At 39.3% G+C, this 20,158-nt stretch overlaps 1 protein-coding gene across 1 annotated transcript in view; it reads left to right on the forward strand.

Moving 5' to 3' along the window:
• Positions 1-20,158, forward strand: part of CNKSR2 (connector enhancer of kinase suppressor of Ras 2) — a 354,304-nt gene that overhangs the window by 134,670 nt on the left and 199,476 nt on the right. Inside the window, exons 6-7 of the mRNA XM_063450253.1 lie at positions 2,064-2,105; positions 18,114-18,233. Of these exons, the coding sequence (XP_063306323.1) occupies positions 2,064-2,105; positions 18,114-18,233 (162 nt within the window). The remainder of the gene's footprint in view (positions 1-2,063; positions 2,106-18,113; positions 18,234-20,158) is intronic.

Genomic DNA, 20,158 nt, shown 5'->3' on the forward strand with positions numbered 1-20,158 from the left:
TATTACATAAATACGCACGTAGAATTTTAATATATATACATATTTATATATTTGACGTCTACGTGTATATTTATGAAATTATTTATGTAATTATGTATATGGACATATGTATATTATTTTTATTTATTTATTTATACATAGATATATATATCATTACATTCTATGTGTATTTTGATATAAATATATATATAAATATCAAAATACTGTTAGAATAAAATTGCATATATATATATATATATATATATATTTTAATTATTAAAAATAATTTTTATTTTTTGTTATTTATTTTATTAACATATTATTTGTATTTTATAATAATATATATATACCATATATATAGTAAGTATATATATTGTATATATTTGTGTGTAATATAAATATAAGTTTATTTTTATATTAATATACGTATATATAAAAATACACTTAGTATGACATTATATATATGATACATATACATATATTATATATATATATAATACATGTATATATATCATATATATATATATATATATATATATATATACATATTATTATTTTTTTACACTGATTGCTTTATTTTTTAACTTTATTTTTGATTTTTCACTTGCAGGGAGACTGCCTGTCAGCACAGACAGTCCCCCTGCAGGCAGACACATGGACACCTATTGCGGTCATGTGATCGAGTGATCACATGGCCGCAGGGTCCTTATCTGCTGAGGGGAGACTGCCCGGGCAGACAGGCAGTCCCCCTGGACCGGGAGGAGCACTGATCGCCGCCGGGGGACCGACGGCGATCAGGTAAGTAGCCCCAGACCGTTATGACGGTCCTGAACCGTCAGCGGTCCTGAAGGGGTTAATATTAAAGTATACCAAAACAAACTTACAGCATTAGAAGAGTGCACCTCACTTGATTATTTTTTTTCTGGTATACCCTGCTTATAGGTATTTGTAAAACCCTGTATTGTAAAAAATAGAACATAAATTCAGCATAATGCCCACATTTGATGATTATTATTATTATTATTATTATTATTATTATTTATAACACAAGCTTATTCCGCAGCGCTTTACATTAAATGGGGAATTTAACATATGAGACAATAACCAAATGTTACAGAAACAATAGGTAGATGAAGACCCTGTCCAAATGAGTGTGCAGTCTAGGATAAATACAGTTACCCCATATGTTTCTAAAGAGGTATTTTAAAAATGTAATTTGCATTGTGTCTCTGTGTCTGTGATTCTAAGAGGGTTATGGGGGATACAATATGTACTTCCAAATAATGGAAAAAAGAGGGACCTTCTTTGTTAAAACTTTGCATTAGAACATACTTTATTAAAACAAATCCAATTCATAGTGAAATAATGTAAATGTGAAAATGTGCAATTACTTATCTCAGTCTAGGTAACAGAAGGAACATCCCTCTTTCAGACAATCTAATGGACAGATACCAAAATTGAATAAATAGTCATACAGCTATTATATTTTGAAATCTGCCTATTAGATTGCCTGAAAGAGGAATTCTACTCCTTTAATCACGACCTAATTTGGTCCCTTTTCAGATACTGAAATTATTTGGTTTACATTTTGGTTGTGAGAGATTACTGTAGAGACTGCATGATCTTTGCAGCGTCTGTAATTGTATTAAAGGAAGGATGAGCTGTCATTTGCAAGCAATTTGCAGACAATAAATGGGTGGAATGGGTTTTATGGTAGAAAAATATGTTCCTTTACAAGTAATTAATCATTCATGCCTTATAACCAAAGGTAAGCGAGGCTTTATAGACTTCCTTTCATTATGTAAAGCAAACGGAAGTAAAAATGTGCATGCACATTTTTGCTAGTGAAGGGGTTAGAAAGCAATTTTGAAACTATGTTTATTGCTAAATGTTTACAGCTATGTACCATATAACAACATATACATGCATATTATAATCCAACCAAAACACAGTTAAAATTGAAAACTTGATTTTTAAGCAAGTGCACCCTAACCATTGGCCAGCAATGTATATTTATATGTGTGCCCTATCACAAATGTCATGAGGTGTTTATGTTAATGTAACTTTTTTTTTTTTTTCTTCAGGAATGTACAGTATATGAAACAGAAAACAAAATTCTTCATGTGGTAAGTGCTGGGAATTCTTTACTTTTGTCTGAATTATTTCATATTCATTTATTTTATTGACTATTGAATGTTTTAGTTCTTTTAAAAACGCATCAAATTCTCACGTGATTCGTCACGGTTTGGTATGCCTAAATAAAATAGTCCTCTTTTTTTCCAAAATGGAGTCGCTTGTATGGTAACTGAAATATTGGGCTTTAAAAAGGAATTGTTGCTGTAAAAACACATTCTGACAGATGCATAACATAAGCCATTAGTTGCTATTCAAAAAAATGAGATTATATAATTTGCTGTTTCATTGAATTCAAGCTACTCAATACAAACAAGTCTTCTCTCTTTGATCCTCTGGCATTGTGGGAAGAAGGGATACAAAACACATGCATATTCAAGGTTCTGTGAGATTGTGATGCTGTAGTGCATCATAGCTATTAGCATTATGACAATGTCTTATTAATTGCACTATAGGCATGCTGTGAATTAGGTGTACAAATATTAAAAATAATGACTTTCAAACTTTTAGCACAGGGAGTACAGTTGTTGTTAAGCTGCTGTGCAAGAATATATAATGGAGCTATCTGGTTAGCAAGTATACAGTAGTATGCGGCTGTACTACAGTTTTAATCTGATAACACTTCAATCAGGTGCAAAATGTAACGGATTATGCAATGCAGGTATAGGAATATATAGATACGCTATTGCACATTGAAAAGTAGCATACATCCGAAAGCATGTCAGTCTGGTGTAGACTTTAACTAGCTGTGCCATGCGGGTGAAAAAAAAATAAAAAAAATAAAATAAAATAAAAGATATATATAAAAAATTTTATATAGACGAACATATTGAGGAAGCAAATGAAGTCACGATGTTTGTGGCATAGGGCTCTGTAGTGCTTGGTTCTCAAGACATAAAAAAGGGTGAGTCCCTTCTCTGGAGGTGACGTGTCAGCGCCGCTGCGGGTGACCCCCTGGCCCAGGGCGAATGGCTTCTTGGGTGGTCGAGCTGGTTGCTCACCGCTAGGGCCCCCCAGCTTCCCCCATGTGGCAAACCCCCTCAGTTCCCCCAGGGCACGTCCCTGCCATGCATCAGAGAGTTCCTAAGCATTGTGGGCACTCAGGGTCGGGAACAGTCCGGCAGTCTCCCACCCCTGAAAAGTCTGCGGGCTCCTCCCGCCCCCTGCACCTCCCCAACCCCTACTGACCTCTGCTGCAGCTCCAGTCCCTTTTCGCCTCACCCTTCTCCAGCCACATGCTTGGCATCGGTGCGTGCTTCCCCAGCCACCGGTCCGCCGGGGGCCCAGCACACCTCGGTTCCACACGGCTCTCAGAGTTGGGGGCATCTGCCCCTGGACCACCACCAAATCCAGGGGCCTAGACCGGCTCCTTGCCAAGCAGTTCGCCGCCCCGAGTGGTCCTTCTATGGGATCTGGCATCCTGGGGGTCCAGGTGACCCAGTGCGGGTCCCAGCCGCGTGTAATCATCCGCCATTTTGATTCCCCGCATCGTGCGGGCCTCCACCTCCAGCCTCTGAAGGACTGACTCATGGCCCGGGTTCACCCCCGCCGGCCAGGGGAGGGGGGTAGCGGGCCGGGACGACGCTCTCTTCTCTCCCTCCATCGCCTTACGGACTCCGCCGCCTCCGTGTGTGTGTGTAGGCCTTTTGCGGTCATACCTGTTATTCAGGCATCGCGGTTGTTCAGCTCCTGAGTCTCACTTTAGGTGTTGCCCCAGCTCCCAGTGCACTTTAGGGTTAGTATCTTTAGGCGTTTTGCGGTTCTGAGCCAGTTTTTTTGCGGTTCTGAGCCAGAGCTAGTGTTGATGGCTGCCGCTCTGCTCGGCGGCCCGGCCGGAGTTTCTATCTTTTTAAAGTGTAATCCAAGATGGGTTCTTGTCACGGTTTAACATTTGCTCATTGTGCTAACCAAATTGCACTTACAAATCAAAAATAAATATTTTCATCTATATGATTTGTATATGACAGGTTTGCAATAAACGAAGCCAGGGATACTGGGCTCTGTATACATACGGTTACTTCTAGGGTAAACACTTGACATTGTGTGACTTGTGGTTTCAATGTGTATTTTTAAGTAACATTTAGTTCATAATTTAAAAAAAGTAGTTACCGTATATACTCGAGTATAAGCCGAGTTTTTCAGCCCATTTTTTGGGCTGAAAAACCCCAACTCGGCTTATACTCGAGTCAGAGTCTGTATTATGGCAATTTGCATTGCCATAATACAGACTGGGGGGAGAGGGGGGCTGTCAGAGCTGTACTTACCTTTCCTGCAGCTCTTGTCAGCTCTCTCCTCCTCCGCGCCGTCCGTTCAGCACCTCGGTCAGCTCCCAGTGTAAGTCTCGCGAGAGCCGCGGCTCTCGCGAGACTTACACTGTGAGCTGACAGAGGGAGCTGCACGGACGGCGCGGAGGAGGAGAGAGCTGACAGGAGCTGCAGGACAGGTAAGTTACAGCTCTGCCAGCCCCCCTCTCCCCCCCACTGAACTACCACTGGACCACCAGGGAAGGAGAACCCCCCTCCCTGCCATGTATCAAGCAGGGAGGGGGGACGAAAAAAAAATATATAAATAAAATAAGAAATAAAATAATAAAAAAAAAATTAATAATAATAAAAAAAAGGGGTATAAGGACCACTATGGGAGGGGGGGGGGGTATAAGGACCACTATGGGAGGGAGGGGGTGGGTTAAGGACCACTATGGGAGGGAGGGGGGTATAAGGACCGCTATGGGAGGGAGGGGGGGTGTAAGGACCACTATGGGAGGGAGGGGGGGGGGTAAGGACCACTATGGGAGGGAGGGGGGGGATAAGGACCACTATGGGAGGGAGGGGGGGTATAAGGACCACTATGGGAGGGAGGGGGTATAAGGACCACTATGGGAGGGAGGGGGGGATAAGGACCACTATGGGAGGGAGGGGGGGGATAAGGACCACTATTGGAGGGAGGGGGGTATAAGGACCACTATGGGAGGGAGGGGGGGTATAAGGACCACTATGGGAGGGGGTGGGATAAGGACCACTATGGGAGGGAGGGGGGGTATAAGGACCATTATGGGAGGGAGGGGGGGGGTATATGGACCACTATGGGAGGGATAGGGGGGATAAGGAACACTATGGGAGGGAGAAGGGGGATAAGGACCACTATGAGAGGGAGGGGGTGGGATAAGGACCACTATGGGAGGGGAGGGGGAAGTAAGGACCACTAGGGGAGGGGAGGGTAAGGACCACTAGGGGAGGGGTGAGTCAGGACCACTGGGGGGGGGGAGTGAAGGAACACGGGGGTGGGGAGGTAAGGACCACTGAGGGAGGAGGAGGGGAAGTCAGGACATATGGGGGGGGGGAGGGGGCGGCAAAATTTTTTTTGCCTACGGCGGCAAATATCCTTGCACCGGCCCTGCACACACTGCATTCATGCACACACACACACTGCATTCATGCACACACACGCTGCACTCATACACACACACATACGCACACACACATACGCACACACTGCATTCATTATACACACACTGTAAATAAACAATTAATATATTTTTTTTAGGATCTAATTTTATTTAGAAATTTACCAGTAGCTGCTGCATTTCCCACCCTAGTCTTATACTCGAGTCAATAAGTTTCCCCAGTTTTTTGGGATAAAATTAGGGGCCTCGGCTTATATTCGGGTCGGCTTATACTCGAGTATATACGGTAGTTTAATTCATGGATAAAATTTACATCAGTTATGGTGGGCAGTGTTATTCACTAAACCAGAGATTGGTTTTATTATATGTTGGTGTTCGGTGTTGATCAAGAAATTGCAATGTATCATCAAAAACAAGGAAATTGGAAAAAATGGTTTTGAACGAAAACGTGCAATTACCTGGTCAATTCTCAGCAATTCTCAGTTTTGTTAATGACCATGACTGATTTTAACAAATCTTTGCTTTACTATAAAAAAATAGTCTTACCAGGTATATTCTTTGTGACACTGTAACAGATTTACTTTCTCACTCGCCTAGTAAGTCAGTTCCACTGGTGAATCCACGTGTTTGACATTTATTCTAAACACTTTATGATCAAATCACATCTAGAATTTAATAACCTATAACTTAGAGTAATTCTGCAAATATACTGTGGTTACGATGTTTGTCATTAACCCTCCTTGGCGTTAGGGCATGCTATGCCGTCCTACAAAAGGAGGACTTTAAAGCCATTACAGAGGCAAAGTATACACCAACGATCAGGCCCTCCCTGCATCAGAAATACTCACCCACCTTGCCGGATCCAATCAGGGGGACAGCCTGACTACCTGGGACAGATGTGATAGATGTGAATGAAATCCAGCACCCAGAGACTGTACACCTGAATGGTTGGAAAAGGAAGGACTGAAAGACTGCACTGAGGCACTAATCCTAACAGCACAGGAACAGGCACTCAGCACTAGATCAATAGAAGCTGGAGTCTACCACACCAGGCAAGACCCAAGGTGTAAAGAGGCCTCTGAGACAGCCCAGCACATAGTAGCAAGATGTTAGCAGAAACACAACCAAGTTGCTGTGATTGTGTACCGAAACATCTGCACAGAATATGTATTGGACATGCCTAATGTCACAGTTCCCACCGTAACTTCCAGAGTGCCAAACGAGGTCACCCCAGGAGTGCCCAGTAGCGAATTTGAACCTGGGTACCTTGCAGTTCTGGGGCTGCTATGTTACCTCTGAGCCACCTTTCAGCTTTAGTATGCCAGTATCTAGCCCTGTCTTGTATCCAGCACTGGGGGCTGGACATTATTTGACATTACTTCTGTCACTCTTGGTACACCTGATATTGATGGTCTCGTTAGCCAGGTATAAAACACTGACCACTGAATTCTTACCTGACCACCTCGGCCTGTGTTTACTTGCAAGGGTGAGCATATATCTCTGCCTGCTGGACTCCCAACTCAGGTAAGCCCTGACACCTAAGTCCAGATGGAAGATACCACAAAGGGTAGTCGAGAAAGACAGGGTTAAGATCCTGTGGGACTTCAAGATCCAGACAGACAAGCAAGTGCTGGCCAACCAACCCGACATTGTGGTGATAGACAAGGAATGGAAGACTGCAGTCGTGGTGGATGTGGCAATACCCAGTGACTAACATCAGGGAGAAGGAACATGAGAAGATGGAGAAATACCAAGGACTGAAAGAAGAACTAGAAAGGATGTGGAAAGTGAAGGCAGTAGTAGTCCCAGTTGTGATAGGAGCACTCAGGGCTGTGACTCCCAAGTTGGGAGAGTGCCTTCCACAGATTCCAGGTGGGACATCTAAGATCGCTTTCCAGGATCGCTGTTCTAGGAACAGCTAAGATACTGCGCAGAACTCTCAAACTCCCAGGCCTCTGGTAGAGGACCAGAGATTGAGGAATAAACATACCACCCAGGAGTAGTGAGAAAATCTAATTTTTTTTTATATAATTTTTCATTCTACGTGTATATTTATGTATTGTTACATAATTATTAGATTTTCTTAAAGGACCACTCTAGGCACCCAGACGACTTCAGCTTAATGAAGTGGTCTGGGTGCCAGGTACCTCTAGGATTAACCCTTTTTTTTATAAACATAGCAGTTTCAGAGAAACTGCTATGTTTATAATGAGGGTTAATCCAGCCTCCAAATCCTCTAGTGGCTGTCTCACTGACAGCCGCTAGAGGCGCTTGCGTGATTCTCACTGTGAAAATCACAGTGAGAGCACGCAAGCGTCCATAGGAAAGCATTGTAAATGCTTTCCTATGCGACCGGCTGAATGCGAGCGCGGCTCCTGCCGCGCATGCGCATTCAGCCGATGACGTCGCGATCAAGATGGAGAGGAGGAGGAAAGCTCCCTGCCCGGCGCTGGAAAAAGAGGTAAGTTTAACCCCTTCGTCTCTCCAGAGCCCGGCGGGAGGGGGTCCCTGAGGGTGGGGGCACCCTCAGGGTACTCTAGTGCCAGGAAAACGAGTATGTTTTCCTGGCACTAGAGTGGTCCTTTAAATATATATTATGGAACCTACCTGAAAGTCCAGACAAAGTCCAGAGAATTTAATTTGCAAGCCTTATATTTGACCCTGTAAGTTTCCAAAACCCTAGAAAATCGCTGAACACATATATAAGTGTTTTAGAGCAGTAAAATGTATAATGACGATGATATCATCTGTGAAAGAGCATGAACACTAACTTTGGTCAGGGATTGTGATTAAGTGGCTACAGTAAAAAAAACTGAACATACCCAATTTTGAATACCCTGGGTTGTCTACTTTTGCAAATGGTATGCCATGATGGGGGTAATTTTTGTTCCTGGGCTGCCATACAGTCTCAAAGGCAACATAACCAATCTGGCAAATTTCAATGTGTAAAAACTAAAATGGCCAAATCTTATATTTGACCCTGTAACTTTCCAAAAAAAAAAAAAAAAACTGGACATGATAGTTACTGCTCTACGCATGAGACATCACTGAACACAAATATTTTATTGCAGTGAAAACTAACAGTATGATGACATTCATAGTTAAAATGCCATGCAGAACTTGCAAACTAACAACATTTCTTAATTTCTCACACTGTTTTTTTGAGATTTTATTCATATTAAATTGTTTCACATATAAATATTTGATGTGGAATTAAAGCCCTATTTCTCTTAAACAAAATTATATATAAGTTTGGGTGCACAATATGAAAACGGTAAATTATGGATGAATAGACAAATAGCTCAAAGTCAAGGTTTTGTTTAGGTTCAGAACTTGTACAATTGCCTCCATCCTTAAGGGGTTAAACCTGCTTAGTTTCTAATCCAGAATCTGCTGCTTAGACAAATATGTTTAATTTGCTTTGGTTTTTATCTGATGAACAGTATTTGTCTCATTCATATATTAGTATTTGTCTAAGATATGAACATACATTCTCTGTTTTTTTCTATTGGGCATGCAACGTACTGGGGTAATTCACTAAGCTAAGAATTTGTAGTACCAAATATAGAAAAAAAGTTACCATGGAAACAAGTGGAATGTTTGGAGACGTTTGCACGTTTGGAGATTTTATGAACATTTCACTGTCTAGTGAATGTCAAAATTCCTATTTTTTGTCCTAATTCTCGAGAATCTAATTGTTATTCAGGATTAATCTTTTTTTTTTCTTTTTTTAATTTGCTTTTCCTCTTTGTTCCTTTTCATTGAATGCATAATCCTGTGAACAAATATCCTAAGTCTTTTACATTCATATTTTGTGCTTTGCCTGTTCAGCATGCAAGGCTTAGAAAAGCACGACTCTTCAGATAACAAATGAGCTGTCTACACAAAGGCAGTATACACTGATTAAACATGTTGACATAAATGAGCATCAAACTAATATCACTAATATTTTATTAAATGACCATTCCAAACCCTTCTTGGCCAGAATACATTACTGATTGAAAAAAGAAATATTAAAGAATGCTTGCCATTAACATAAAAAAACTTTTAAACTTGCAATCTTTAATCAGCAAGATTTAAATAATCCACTTGTGTTTTGAAGTGATCATGATGCAAATATTATTGTTTTTTTTATTATTTAATTATTTATATAGCGCCAGCAAAATTCCGTAGCGCTGTACAATCGGTGGACTACCAGACACGTAACTGTAATCAGACAAATGGACGCACAGGAACAGAGGGGTTGAGGGCCCTGCTCAATGAGCTTACATGCTAGAGGGAGTGGGGTATAGTGACACAAAGGGTATAAGTAGGGGTAATGAAATAGGTTGCTAGAAAAGTATTCACTTGTTTTTGACAGTTGCAGGAGAGGAGTCATGGTGGAGGGGGGAAAGTGGGGAATAAAAACTCGCTAACAGTTTAAATGATTTGCTTTTCTGAAGAAGTGTGTTTTAAAAGATTTTTTTGAAGTAGTGTAGAATGGGAGAAAGTCTACCAAAGAAAGGAAGGGAGTTCCACAGAAAAGGTGCAGCCCTGGAGAAGTCTTGGAGGCGAGCATCAGATGTGGGAGTACGGACAGAGGATAGACGTAGGTCTATGTGTACAGAATTTAGTATTGAAATGATGTGCATACAGAGATATTTAGGCTATTCCTGAGAGGTGTAACTGCATTTGCATCTGGTAGCATTATTAGCCATCTCTGAGTTGGCTAAAGTCAATTTTGTGCATATTCTGTGCACAGACTTTTATTTCTTAGCCAAGAGCTCTCAGTTGATGCTCACATCCAGCTTTTGCAGCTCTACAAAAGCCTCATGGGCTCAGCGCAAGGTGGCCCCAGGTAAGAGGTAAAGTGTTGCAACATTACCATGGAACAGAGCCAGGGTACTCCTAGTATCAGTGTAGGCCAGGGGTAGGCAACCTTCGGCACTCCATATGTTGTCTACTACGTCCCCCATAATGCTGGCAAAGCATCATGGGAGGTGTAGCCCAAAATATCTGAAGTGCCAAAGGTTGCCTATGTCTGGTATAGGCTGATGATGGGTTAACTCACACCGGACCGGGAGGCAATGGAGGAGTCCCTGCAGCATCCATGATCCGCGACGCCAAGGCCCCATGGGACTTTTCGGTATGTGCCCTGCCGGTGCCGACTACAGGTGTAGGCTGACTTTCACTAACTCTCACTGCTGCACGGCGGCCTGGACTGCTGTCACGCAACCACATCTATGCAGTCATAGAGGACTATGTCCCGCAATATTTTCAAGCCTGACCTCCCTGAGACAGACGAATGATGTTAATGTTATAACATGTTTTTACAGCGTAAATTTGCCTGAATATTAATCGCATGCCATATCCTTTCATGTTAAACTATGTCGTCCACCTAATGCGACCTTAACTTGTGTTGAGTAACTCATAAGAGATATGCCTATCTATACAGTCAAACTAGCTAGGTACCGGCAACACAGCGGAATAGACGTCAGGAACCTATATCATAACCTAGCATAACTAGCAATGCCCTCACTTTATGTTTCCCACAGTTAACTTGCAAGCACTGTACTTGATTAGCATGCATACTCTTCATATAAAGCGTAGATTAAGCTAGTACATTTAAATGTAATGCCTAACCAATATAAATATATGCTCTGTTCATGCATCTATATACAAAAATGTGCACTGTTCAAATGCCATAAATGTAACATCAATACGAAATGTCTATGCTTACGAACGCTGTTGTGGCAGAGTGAGCTATATTGTCTATGCATGCACTCAAAAATAAAGAATTAAAAAAAAAAAAGAATAGATTTTAAATACTATTCAGTAATGGAATATGTGTCAAAGTAAAATTTATTATTTTTTATTAAATATGAACTTTAGTGAACTGACCACTCACTAAGCTACCAGAGAAAGATGACAATATAAGCAAATATATAGAACATGAAATACTTTACATCATGAAAGGTATCATTTGTTTGAAATATACATAGTAAAGAATGCTTGCCATCAACAACAACAAAAAATTACTTTAATCAGTAAGATTTAAAGGATGACTCCAAGCACTATTATTCCCCAGTGTATTGAAGTGATCGAGGTGAGTTAAATATCATTGAGACGTTTTTGCAAGGCCAGTGCTCTGGGCAATTGCCTGCCACTTGCGTTTAGCTCCACTGAGCTAAACAAGCCAGGAAGTAGCAGGACCTGCTGTTTGATTGACAGCCAGTGGGTGTTACAAGATTAATTTATAAAAGTGCCATTTTCTATTGAAATCTTTGTCAAATGAAAAAAAGAGGACACACTCTTCACACGTAGAGCGCCTCAGTAAGCTTAAGTGCTTTAGGTGTGTTTGGAGTGTCCCTTTAAGAAAATGGTACAGGCCCTTGCTCTGCAATATATCATTCTCTCACCACTTTTAGCAGGACGATAGTCCCATCACTGTACTGCTTCTGCGAGGTAATATTGAAGAGGGTGCTGGCTATGGGGTGGGTCTATGCCCTTCACTCCTCGCCAACATGCCTTCCTCTCCTTGATGGCACACCACATTGTTTGTATATGGTAGTAGTGGTAGAAGAGATCCAACCTAAATAGTATAGCATTAATTCAATAGCCTGACATACATGAAGAACAGACTTATTGACAGGTCTGTGAATTGCAGCAAACAAGAGGCATGCTGGTTGAGAGAGATGTTTAGATTGAACCTGACAAGTCTGCTACTCCCACAGCAGCATAACCACAACACAGCATAGTGGAGCATCTGCATATTGGGCAGAGGCCCTTGGCAGTTTGGTGGGAGAAAATGAATGCTCACAAATGTATCCGCAACTGATTAAGCAAATAACCTTCCTCAAGTTCAATCTCCCCAAGTTCCTCTTTTTTAAATCTAAATGACTCCCCCTTTTTAAAAATGCCTTTTTATACAGACATGGCTTAATAATAATAATAATAATAATAATAATAATATAATGAATATGACAAGTTTGACAACTCATAGTTGGCTTTGCAAAAATTACTGGGATTTATAGCCATTGGGCCACGCAACATTGTTGCCACTTTGGCAGTATACCAATAGGCACTTTTTCATGCCATTTTTGTTTACCTGAAAATATTGCATGGCCAAAACTCATCTAAACAAAATCACCACTTGGACGAAAATTGGTTTGGAAGAATCAAAACGTTTTTCTGATTAATCAATTTGAAGAAAGGACACTTTTTGCCTTGCACAAGTCCTATGACCTATACTTTGTGTGCTGGATCTCATACACAACTTGACATCTAGAAAGATCCTTACATAGACCTTAGTTTATGCCTCAGCTTACACAATTAACTGGATGTCAGAAGCTTTTTTTTTGTTGTGTGGCTCTTCTTTATCATATTAAAGGAAAACAAAATACAAAATCCTTGCCTGGAAATTATAGACCTGTGAGCTTAACTTCTGTGACTGGGAAATTATTTGAACGGCTATTAAGGGTTAATATTCATTGGGAAGAACTGTGTTATTAGCAATAATCAGCATGGTTTTATGAAGCACAGGTCATGTCAAACTAACCTAATTGCATTCTACGAAGAAGTAAGTAGAAGTATAGATCAGGGTGTTGCAGTGGATGTGATCTACTTGGATTTTGCCAAGGCATTTGATACGGTTCCTCACAATAGGTTAGTCTTCAAACTAAAATAAATTGGTCTAGATAATTATTCTTGTTCTTGGGTAGAACATTGGCTTAACCCCTTAAGGACCAAACTTCTGGAATAAAAGGGAATCATGACATGTCACACATGTCATGTGTCCTTAAGGGGTTAAGGATAGAGTACAGCGAGTTGTCATAAATGGTAAATTTTCAAGCTGGACAAAAGTGGTAAGTGGTGTCCCTCAGGGTTCTGTTTTGGGACCGCTTCTATTTAACATATTTATAAATGATCTTGAAATGGGCATTGAAAGCCATGTATCAGTGTTTGCAGATGACACAAAACTTTGTAAAGTAATAAAATGTGAGCAGGATATTGCCTTGCTGCAGAGGGATTTGGATAGATTGGGGGACTGGGCACTAAAATGGCAGATGAAATTTAACGTAGAAAAATGCAAAGTTATGCACTTCGGGGTTAAGCATGCACAAGCAATTTACACCCTAAATGGTAGTGAACTAGGGATAACCACACACGAGAAGGATTTGGGAATTGTTATAGACAACAAATTAGGTAGCAATATGCAATGTCAATCTGCCGTTGCTAAGGCCAGTAAGGTTTTGTCATGTATAAATAGGGGCATAAATTCTCGAGATGAAAATATAATTTTGCCTCTTTATAAATCGCTGGTAAGACCACACCTTGAATATGCTGTGCAATTTTGGGCACCTAAAGAAGGATATTATGGCACTAGAAAAAGTGCAGAGACGAGCTACAAAATTGATAAAAGGAATGGAGCATTTTAGTTATGAAGAAAGGTTAAAAAATGTAAATCTCTTCAGTTTGGAAAAATGGCGCCTTAGAGGGGATATGATAACATTATAAAAATATATTCGGGGCCAGTACAAACCATTATCTGGAAATCTATTCATAAACAGGGCTATACATAGGACACGAGGCCACACATTTAGGCTTGAAGAAAGGAGATTTCATCTAAGGCAAAGAAAAGGTTTTTTTACAGTAAGAGCAATAAGGATATGGAATTCATTGCCGGAAGAGGTGGTTTTGTCAGAGTCCATACAGATGTTTAAGTTGCAATTGGATAAATACTTGCAAAAACATAACATACAGGGATACAATTTCTAATTAGTGGGCTAATAGCTGCTTGATCCAAGGAGACATCTGACTGCTATTTTGGGGTCAAGAAGGAATTTTTTCCTAGTTTGTTGCAAAATTGGAAGCGCTTCAGACTGGGTTTTTTGCCTTCTTTTGGATCAACAGCAAAAGCATATGTGAGGAAGGCTGAACTTGATGGACGCACGTCTCTTTTCAGCTATGTAACTATGTAACTATGTAAAACCCTTTCACTGTATAGCTTTGTGGTAATACAATTTCACCAATGTGACATAACACCAGGTGTTATAAATAAATAAAAAGACTTTCCTCTAAATAGTAGATTTTAACCCGAAGATATCCTCAGATCTTCCATATAAACATGAAACCAAAATATGGGTCAATCCAACTATAGGGAAATAAAAAGTAACATAGAAACGCGTTGGACACATTGTGGGCAGTTTTTATCCTATGCTGATTGATTCTTACCTATGTGTAAGTAATAAATGCTTTTTGTACTTTGCACAAGCCTTTCTATTTTTTTGTTTTGGATGTCTTTTCTTCTTGTATTTTTCTCCATTGATGAGATTGAATAATTTTGAAATCAGAGAAATACCTGAGAACAACAAGGAGTTGTGATACGCCCTGTTTTTACAGAAAAAGTGTGAGTGATCCATTTGGCACATATCACTATTACACATATATCAAACAGAGTTGCACTATGTTACTTTTTATTTCCCTATAGTTGGATTGACCCATATTTTGGTTTCATATTAAAGGAAGTCGGACCAGAAACACACAAAAGGTGGAATATCAGTCTTCTTCTTTCAAAGCTTAATGGAACACACTTATAAGCCTTTAAATCCTCACCGACTTTCACTCCAGAAAACCTAATGATGTCTTATTCACTTGGATGCATTCCAATAAGGATTATTATTATTGTTGGTTTTTTTTTTTTTTTTTAAAGAATAATTGTATTGTACACAACATTGGAACAAATAGTAGACACATTTTACTCGTCCATGTTTGCTGCTCCTCTTTTGTAAGTTTGCTACAAAATAGCTTTCTGTCTAAACTCGCACTGTCCTTTGTTTGCTCTGTTAGCACTTAAATTCCCTGTACTGTACATCACATGTAGGTAATCAGAATTTATTTTGAACGTAGAAGTAATTTTGAGTTGTATGTACAGTATTATATAGCATTATATTATATATATATATACAGGGTTGGCCAAAATTCAGACTAGGGTTTAAAGAGTCAATAACGTGTTTTTTTTTGTTTTTTTTTAATTAATGAACTAATTTCAATGATTTAACATAGAACGAATGCGTAACACAAGAAAATATTACATCTTTTAAATGAGGACCATTTGCCACTTCACAAAGTTGGGCTCTTTAGATTGCATTGTTTATAACATTAGTTAATGTGTAAGGCACTAGTGCTCAAATTTCTGCACAAATATTCTCCTTGAGCTGCTCAAGTGTATACAGTTAGTTCACGTACACCCGATCCTTCAGTTATCCAAGCAGGGAGCAATCGGGAGCTGCAAAGTCAGGAGTAGGTGGCAGCCAATTAATCTGGGAATTTCTTGAAATGATACGCTCACAAAACAGTTGTCTCAGAAGGTCCATTGTGTCCCTGGCTGTATGGGCAGCAGTCCCATCCTGTTCAAACCACATTCCACGATACTTCTCCACTAAAGGACATAAAACATTTCAACCAGTTCCTGATATCACACCAATAAATATCCACTATTTTTACTTGTTGTTCCATCTTGCAATTACCCATGATAAATCTCCCAAGACTCAATTATATTATGTACTGCAAAAAACTAAACAAAAAAATATATATATTTACCTGTCAAATCCTTCTCTGAATTTTGGCCAAACCCGTACATAAATCAAATACATTAAATTTTGCTGAAACCAGACTAAAGAAGCATTATTAACCCCTTAAGAAATTATGCAAGTTCTGAACCAAAACAAACCTAGAATTTTAACTATGTTTGTTCAATCATAATTTGTTTAATTAGTTGTTTAATTTCACATATATAAATGTTTATATTTAACCCCTTAAGGACACATGACATGTGTGACATGTCATGACTCCCTTTTATTCCAGAAGTTTGGTCCTTAAGGGGTTAAAACATAATTTAAGATGAATAAAATCTAAAAAAAAAAAGTGTAGTATTTTCCAAGCTGGTCAGCACCGAAAGGGCTGAAAAAAATGTAGATTTTGATTTATTTTTTTTTGTAAACTTGTTTTTAACAATTTGGGGCACTATAACTCAGAGAACAATTTACAATGAATATTGTAACAGTGATCGCAGTGACAGGCTGTCACTGCAATCACTTGACACGGGTTGCCAGCATTGGCTGCAAGGGGACTGCCTTGACTGTAATCGGCATGCTGGATGGGTCGGCGGGCTGGAAGGAGAGTCAGATAGTCTTTAAAGTGCGATGCTGCTCTAACGTCTTAGCACGCCCTAACATTGTTAAGGGGTCAATGTGTTTGTGTACTATACATAAACAAAACCTTACTTCACTTCACACTGAAACAAGCTATGCAATATAGTCACCATATCGTTCAGCAGTATCTTTTGGAGCCATGAGCAATGGGTGGCTACTGACTTCTCTTCTATCCTATATTTTTTGTTAAACTGATTTAAGATAAGATCAGTAATCTTTGTATGGTGTTAAATATCTATTATAAAGTTAAAGCTCTGTCTGATTGCACGCCGGAGGCTCTTATTAGGTAGATTCTATGAATGCAAAGCAAGGAAGATAAAAGTATTAATAGTTCATTATATCAAATTACCTCTGTATATCGAATGCAACACCTACTTTCCCAGATGATAATTAACCTTTATCTTTGAAAGCAGTCATTTGAACTGCCATACCACATGTAAGTTGCCCAAAACATATGTTATAAGCCTGAGTGTATAGACTGTGTGTGAAAGACACTATTTTGTTGAAGCCTAGTTTTTTCCTGTCAAATACTTTGAGTGCTAATATCTTCTCACATTTGCATTCTCAATGTATTTCTGATGTTGCTTTGTTGATTACATTTATGCATAATTGATACATACACTTATCACTGAAAATTGTGTGTATGTTTTTGTGTCTATGTGTATATATATATATGGAATTCTTAAAAAAAATGTTTTTTTTATTGAAAATAAAACATTACATGAAATGTATCCATATTATGTATTATGATATAATGTATAAATGAATACCTCTTTTCAATGAATCTCATGGCTTAAAGAGCTACTCCAACCACTATCACCACTTTTGCTGGTGACAGATGTGATCAGTTTCTCCACTGTAGGCAGCGCTAGGGGGGAGGGGCACTGCCTGCAAGTGACACCTGGCTCTCCTCTCCCTCCTTTCCTTCCTCCCTTCCCGGCTCAGAGCATGTGCATACCCTCAGAGCCAGGGAAACAGTCCAATCAAATGCTGCAGTCCCATCAAATGCTTCTTCACTTGGCGCAGGATTCCAGCTGAGTTTACTGCTTTTTTGAACAGATTTTCAGCTAAAAATGGGGGTGGACATTTGTGGCTAGGGAATTATAAGGGGAAAACTGGGTTACAGTAACCCTTTAATATACACAGTCTATAGTACATATTTTACTTTAAATGATAATGATTGTTTTATCTTGATGTGGTTCTGTTCCTTGTTTTATACTTTTTATCTTATTAAGGTTGGTATTAAAACCTATAGTTTTTCATTATTTTAGATACTGTTTACCATTAGAATTTGTTTTTAACTCAACAGATACATGCTTAGGTCATCATCAGTCCTCATATGCAATGCTATGTCTACTCACGTTTTATATTTCTAATAATTGTTTGCTTTTGTTTTTCGCTTACAGTGCAAAACCCTATGTGGCGTTTGTGATCACATTATCTCACTCTCATCTGACCCACTGGTTTCCCAGTCTGCTCATCTGGAAGTAATACAGCTCTCTAACATCAAGCCAAGCGAAGGACTGGTAAGGAGTATGCTATTACTCATATTGAAATAGCTAAGCATAAAATTACCCTTTGTATTGGAACTAATTTCAGACAAGCACATCTAAACTAAAAATTTCATGAAATGAATTACACAACACATTTAAAGTCTTGCCCTTTCTAAACATGTGTATTTAAATTGTTTACTGATCTTTACTTGAAGTCTCAATTATCTTTGTCATTTAAACATTTATAGCGAAACTGTAGTGCCTAGAAAATAAAGTTGTGTTGCTGGCAGTATAGCTCCCTCCATCACACCCCCTCTTCCCCTTGTGGTGCAGAAGGGGTTAAAAACCCCTTCTGTCACTTACCTGATTCCGGAGCTGATGTCCCTTGGTGCTGGTGCTGGTTCTGTCTCTGTCTCTGCTCCTCAATGGCCGCATTCTCATTGTATGATGCTTTCGCATTGTATGATGCTTTCCTATGGGGTTTCGGGTGACAAAATCCAACATGGGTACCGTGAAAAAGTGAGTGCAAAATAAAAAAAAAAAAACTAACTAGTATCTCATTGTTTTCCCTTTGTGATTATTAATTAGTCTCTCCTTTTTTCCTTCGGGATTGAATGACTTTTATACTGATTTTGCACAAAATTGATGCTGACTCTGGCCAACCCTACACTGTGACTTATCTGCTACAATGTTGCACCACACTGGCAATTGTTACAGAGTTGGATCTCTTTCACTTCAATGCATTATAGAAACTAGATACAGTGGAGCATATTCTGAAATTCACAATACACTTGCAGGACTAATGATTATATCTAGTCATCAGATACTCAATTCCACTTACCTTTCAGCTCATCAGTTTTATTTTGCACACACTTTTTCACGTAACACTTGTTTGATTTGGAATTTTGTGTTTGCACTTATTATTATATGTGGCTATTTTTAATCCTTTTGTGGATTTAACTAATACAGTGTTTTTTTGGTTTTTTTTTATTATTTATTTTTGTGTGCATATGGTTTACAAACATTCCGTCCATGCCCCAACAGCATCGACAGACAAGCAATATAACAGTACTTAACAATGCATTTGATAGTGCTGCACTTTTTGGTAATATTTAATATTAGCTTTTTTCTCTCAGGAACAGCCATGATGTCAGCTGACGGCGGATAGCAGGAAACGCTATATATGACATACATTAGTTTTTAAGACAGGGTTTATAACTTGGTTCATAACACGTTGTACATTCAATTTTTCCTCTCAGGAGTGGCAAATAATGTCGGCTTAAGGCGCATAGCAGGTAAAGCCACATATAATATGCATCAGTTTTTAACAGAATTATTAAACTAGGTTCATAACACTTTGTACCTTAGGGTTTGTCTCTCATGAGTGGCAAATAGTGTCGGCTTAAGGCACAGAGCAGGTAAGGCTATATGTGACATGCAATGGTTTTTATCAGGGTTGTTAGCTTGGGTCTTATCCCTTTGTACATTAGAGTTTTTCCTCTCAGGAGTAGCATATAATGTCGGCCTAAGGCGCTCAGCAGGTAAGGCTATACATGACATTTATTAGTTTTTAACAGAATTGTCAATTGGGTTCATAACTCGTTGTTCATTAGAGTTTTACTCTCAGGAGTAGCACATAATGTCGGCCTAAGGCGCACAGCAGGTAAGGCTACACATGGTATGTATTCGTTTTTATCAAGATTGTTAACTAGGTTCTTATCACGTTGTACAATAGAGATTTTCTCTCAGGAGTAGGATATAATGTCGGCCTAAGGCGCACAGCAGGTAAGGCTATACATGACAAGTATTAGTTTTTAATAGAATTGTCAATTAGGTTCATAACTCGTTGTTCACTAGAGTTTTACTCTCAGGAGTAGCACATAATGTCGGCCTAAGGCGCACAGCAGGTAGGCTACACATGGTATGTATTCGTTTTTATCAAGATTGTTAACCAGGTT

Source organism: Pelobates fuscus, chromosome 1 (assembly GCF_036172605.1).
Source record: "Pelobates fuscus isolate aPelFus1 chromosome 1, aPelFus1.pri, whole genome shotgun sequence".
NCBI lineage: Eukaryota > Metazoa > Chordata > Amphibia > Anura > Pelobatidae > Pelobates > Pelobates fuscus.